The sequence below is a fragment of the Dreissena polymorpha genome, chromosome 4 (genome assembly GCF_020536995.1).
Source record: "Dreissena polymorpha isolate Duluth1 chromosome 4, UMN_Dpol_1.0, whole genome shotgun sequence".
NCBI classification, from domain to species: Eukaryota; Metazoa; Mollusca; class Bivalvia; order Myida; family Dreissenidae; genus Dreissena; species Dreissena polymorpha.
This window is the reverse complement of record NC_068358.1, coordinates 45,069,433-45,075,432: the sequence shown is the minus strand read 5'-3', so window position 1 is coordinate 45,075,432 and position 6,000 is coordinate 45,069,433. Positions and strand designations below refer to the sequence as shown.

Sequence of the window (6,000 nt, the reverse complement as noted above, 5' to 3'; positions counted from 1 at the left end):
ATAATTATGTAACTTATAATTTGAAATAGGCTCAGGAAAGTTCGAAAATGAATAATTTGATTAAAATTCACCTAATTACATAATAATTCATTGTTTTGTGATCCTGCTTTTCGACCGTGCATTCGTTTCGCAGCTTAAAAAAATACTCTGGCTGAACACTATTTGCAGTACTGACAATGAACACAACAAAATACATAGCAAGTATGCTGCCTTCCGTTTTCAAAACAACTTAGACGTTTTCAGCAATTAGTAACTCTCAGTAAAATCTTAAACATCATTTTGGTACTCAAAGTAATCAGATGATCATATTGCTTGTTGTTTTTTTAACATATAACGGATTCTGATATATTTTCGCCGCACTCTTCACAGGCTGGCCATGCCACGTGGACAGAGTTGGCATCCACAGGTTTGGGGACAACTGCTCACTAATGTGCCATTGTTGGAACAACGAGGAATGCGGTCAGAACGGTACATGCACTAACGGGTGCGCACAAGGAATGTTCGGACCAGGTTGTCAGTACGGTAAATATATATCATTTTATAGAGATTTGAAATATTTGTGGCCTGATATAACACAGTATCTTTTCGATAGTGGATAATCGTCATTCAAAATAATTATATTAGATACAAGTATATGGCTTTTGTACAACAGTATGTAGGAAAATACGCGTGTTACTATAAAAGGGCTAAAACACACGCCTAAGTTCTAAGAATCTATTATAATAGCCACTAGGTAACGTGTTTTACTTGTTTCCAACGGACCCGATATATCCGATAAGCGAAGTACTACCCCCTTTAACCAAATTTCACAACTTAAAATGCAATCTACAATAAATAAAATAATCCCATAAACATATTACTTTTTACTCAAGTTTCCGCAAGCAATGTGATGTATGAATTTGAAATAGCCATTCAATTAAATTTACAAGCATGAAAATACATCAACCGGCTTTTTCGACAGATTGAGCGAACAAGTATCATACTGTTGGCCTACGTAAGTAATGTTTCAATATAGCACCACGTGCTCTTTGTTACTATTCTCACTTACAGTGGTGCTTAAAACATACACTCGTGAATTTTGAGTTTTCTTCAACGTAAAAATCACACAAATTATTTCTATAAATGTGAAAAGATCTTGCACTTAAATCGTGTTTCAAATTTAGTACAACGACGAATCTATTAAAAAGCATTTTTATCATTAACACTGTAGATTTTGGTTTAAATCTAATATGGTACACCGATCCAAAATTAAACTTGCCGAGTAAATGCAAATCCAACCACAAATGAATACAACACTAGTTTACAAGTTATGTCATCACTGGCGTATCCATAATGGCCGAATGTTGGCTGCAGTGAAGAAAGTCGCCAATCCGACAACATGAGAAAATGATAAATGTGCCCCTCCCCCACATGAACGACACAATTGCCGCCGATACGAAACTCATGACATTTGTCGCCCTTTGTGTCGGGCTGGCGTCTGGCGTGTTGTCGTGTCAGCAACCGTCAATACTACTAGCCTATTACGAAACTTTGTAATGTTAATAAAATAACAACAACACTTTAATCTTTATAATACGTTTAATGATAGTCATTTTTTAATTTTCATTATAAACCCATAAAGTAATTATATTTTTCTTTACATTAATTAACATGTTTACTTACAAATTGAACTATGTTTTTTGCAGTTGATATTGCCCACGAAAACCAATCTACGGCACGACATTTAGACAACCTGGAAGGTTCCGAGTCCGAGTTCAAATACGCCAACCTTGCTGTGGATTCTTACCCTAACACATGCAGCTACACAAAGCAAGCAGTCTTTCAATACGGACACCCTTGGTGGAGACAGTGGTTCCCTTACAATGTCACATTCACATACATCGAGTTTCACGTGCACGCGGATTACGCAGGTGAATAAAACTCAATATTAAATCAAAGTACTGGCAGTACTGGTGTGACGATGCTTTTGAAGAGGATGGATATAAAACATCAATTTAAGTTTATCTATATCACCACAATTGTGTATGTTGATACGAACATTTGGGTACGATAAAAAATTTGGGTACGAAAATTTTGGGTACGAAAAAAAATTTGGTAAGAAAAAATTTGCGTACGAAACATTTTTGGTACGAAAAAAGTATAGGGGTACGGGGAAGTAGTACCCGTGGGTAACTTGACCCAATGAGCGAAACTGGGAGGCGGGTCACATTCTTGTTCATTAAGTATGGCAATACCTTCATTATGATTCTCGAAAGTAGGTATGAGCACAAAGCCGGACCATGTGAGCTCAATCGTATGAGCACTTGACTATCCGAGTTCGCCCACGAACATATGAATAGGTTAACTTATAGCGAAATTACCTTATACATGTATATGCTGAAATCTAACAATCAAACGAAATATCAAACATGGTATGTACACTTAGGTGGTTGTGTAATTTCTGTTAGAATATCGTATTCAATATGTAAATTTTAAATGATTGTGTCCGCACTTGAGTTTGTTGCCTTGTTTGAGTCTATACGCGCCTAGGCTGCACCCAGTGTGTGTATTTGTGTTTTTCCAAGGTTATGAGTTACCTCCGCGCTGAGGCTGCATAATGTTGGGACCCGGAGTGTGTCCAGCACTCCTACCTAATAAGATTAGATTGACGACAGTTGGGACACATTTTGAATGATAGCTGCAATTTCCAGCTATTTGTTTTTACTGAAATACTTTATAATTTTTTATATGGTCAAATGCTGCGGGGGGGATGAGATTATCCGGAAAAAAACACCTGTCCGGAATGGTGACCACAAAACATACAAAATATAACATTGCGCCGGTAGCGGTAATCGAACCGGTGTCGTAAAGGTGAAAAAGCGAACGTCCTTACCACTGCGCTAGCGGGACGGACAATTACGCAAAGAAATGTTGTTTTATCCATATATATCATAGCAGTGCAGCGTTTACAATTTGCAGGTTCGAAATTGTTCGCATTCTTTAGTTTTGTGATCACGTAAAAAGTTAATTTTACATGTTTTTATTCGCAATTTATTTACTAAATCGAGAACAAATATCAAACAAAATAGAGAAAAGATATAGTTGTTTCATTGGTCCATAAAAATAAAATGGATGTAAAATTACTAATTTGATATAAACGTTCTGATACACTTATTGAATCTGTTTCCCCAGGATATGCTGCTCTATTAATATATACCTTTATCAACACGAACGACAACTCTGCTAGGAGAATGTTATCAATGAAAATCAACGAGCAATCTCCTACGCAGTGGCGAATGCCAAGGGAAGTAACTGAAAAATCGAGTTATCTCAATCGGACTGGCTCGGTCTTTTACATAGGTCGCCATTGTGAAGAATTTTTTTACTGGTTATCAAACCTTGGACGCTGCTGTTCCAGCATCGTCAAAAAGGTTTTTGAAATCATCTACGTGCAATGTGTGGTCAAAATATTGCATTTATGTTGCGTGTGATATTGTGTGATTATTTTTCCTATTTACAAACATACGTTAAATGTTTAGAAAAATACACCAACAGTAAAAAAAAATAACCGCGGTAAATTTTTATTGTTACCTCTGATTCATTTATGAATATAACCGCGGTGATAAAGCTATAAATGCGGTTTCAGATTTAACAGCGGTTACAATTTTTTGACTGCGGGCACATCTTTCTTCGCTGTACTTCGTATTATTTCTTTTGGTTCAAATAGAAAGGAATGTGGAGAGGGCGTGTCGCGTATAAGACCCGTCTCTCTAGCTGAATCTAAAATAAATGGCACAACTAGACGTCATATGTCAATTTTATAAAATTGGGTCTATATTTCATTGTTTATTTTATGAATGTTTACAACTTTACAAGAAATTTCAATTTGTGTAATTGGTATACCGTAAGACCTGTCGTCAGAGCTTTAATATCAGGGTCAATTTTAGAGATGATTTATGAAATTATAATGATTGGTTTTCTATACAACTGGCTCGACAAGTTGCCGACATGAATCTATTTTCGGTTAACGTTAGCGTTAATATTACCAAAATGGCATATTCACTGCGTACTAATGCATATCTCAATAGCCACACTTTCAACAGTGTTAACTCCTAGCGTTGGTAAAACTGGTCTAAAAATACCAATATCTCTTTTAAGATAAGAATATTTCTTTTGACGTGGCTAGCACAGTGGTTGGTACACTCGCTTTTCACCTAGGCGACCTGTGTTCAATTCCCGTTCCCGGCAGCATGTGAGTTTGGTTAGTGGTCACCATACCGGATAGGTGAGGTTTCCTCTGGGTACTCCGGATCCACCATACAAAACAAGACCACACTTAAAGTGAAAATTCTTTCATGAATACCACAAAAGGTGAACATGGCAGCTATAATTTAAAATTCTTCCCAACTTTCGTGAGTTTTATACGTTAATTAGGTAGGAGTGCCAGGGCACACTACACGTCCGCACATTATGTAGCCTCTGGCTCGGAAAGGCGCCGCATAAACTTCGAAATACAAACATGTTGTTTGACGGACTGGTTCTTTTTCAACGTTTTAACCACTTTCTCGAGAGCAAGTTTAATTATTTTAAAGCAACTTCAAACATATGCACACATTGGTCTACATAAATATGATGATACATGATATATGAACTTAGGTAGAGGTCCATGTTACTGTTACATAATTGATAAAAGGTTTTTCACCATATCCCGTAGAAACGATTTCAGCTATGAGATTTGACACTCCAACTGAAGTAAACTTATACCAAGATTGTGATTCAATGCGGTGACTTTTGGTCAATGTTATGCTCATAGCTACTTATAATGAGACATTATTTGTTATTGCAGCTTTTTTTATATTTGTGATAAGTTTACTATCAAGTTTTGCTCTATTGTACAGCTTTTGTGGTACACTGCATGATTATTAACAATCCTAACTAGAACTTTGAGAAACTAGTCTTGCAATTCTGGTGATTTGAGTCGTGGTCATATCGCACAAAAATTATCACAATATTCCCATACTCGAATGGTCTATATGTTGAATTCGGTGGTACCGTTAACTTTTTACATTGTTTGTATTATAGCAAACATGTCGCTATTCCGCGTTAGTGTTGCCAACGTAAGTGACTACAATAACAAAGACGAATGGCCAAGAAATACTCTTTGTTACGAGACTCAATCGGCTGACCCCCCTATTGCATCAACCAGCGCTAACCGATCCGTCCTTGGTGTGTTCTGCAAGCAGCCCGTGGTGGGAAACACCATCCGTATTGAACTGCAGAGAAAGCATACCCAGCTTGTATTGTGCGATGTGTATATCAGTCAAGGTATCTTTTAACATATTATTTTTGTGCCCTGTAACTTCGGCTAATGATACAAACTAAAACATGTGTGCAATTTTATTAATGTGTATAGATATGTGGGAATGTTATGTGGGAAACAACTAATATTACTTCCAAAATCCAATCGAAAATGAAAGTTTGATGTGTGATTTATTAAAAAACAAAACCAGTTTTTAATTGTTTACTTCGCTTTTCATACCCTTTAAACGTTTTGAAATACATATATTTAAAATGTTATACTCGCAACCTTAAGCGTTTTTTATACGAATTGCCATGTGTGCACTTATGTGATACTTATTCTATTGCATAGTCTCTATGACATAAATGTAAGCCAAAATTTAGTGAATAGGCTTTAAAGTACCGATCTATTCGCTGAAGCGAAGCCCATATTTGGGACCACAAAATTGCAATGCATTGATGTATACTTTAATACTTATTCTTGACATGTAGCGTGTTTTGCGCTTTGAAATAATTAAACGCATCACGTGATAGTGGGGCACGCCTCATACAGGTATACACTAGGTTGTACCCTAATGATTCTCGAGCTTCGCCCTCCGGCTGAGAAGTCTGGGTTCGACCTTGCTTGCGCGCATCACTAATGCAATTACCTTAAAAATACCGAACACCGTTTCCAAATTGTTGTCGCTCGGGGTATACAAAAATCTGGGCGATTCAAGTATG

At 36.8% G+C, this 6,000-nt stretch overlaps 1 protein-coding gene across 1 annotated transcript in view; it reads left to right on the top strand.

The window, feature by feature from the left end:
* The first annotated feature begins 1,332 nt into the window (after nt 1-1,332).
* Nucleotides 1,333-6,000, top strand: part of LOC127878390 (uncharacterized) — a 46,197-nt gene continuing 41,529 nt past the window's right edge. The window contains exons 1-3 of the mRNA XM_052424915.1: nt 1,333-1,342; nt 1,686-1,910; nt 5,062-5,276. Of these exons, the coding sequence (XP_052280875.1) occupies nt 1,333-1,342; nt 1,686-1,910; nt 5,062-5,276 (450 nt within the window). The remainder of the gene's footprint in view (nt 1,343-1,685; nt 1,911-5,061; nt 5,277-6,000) is intronic.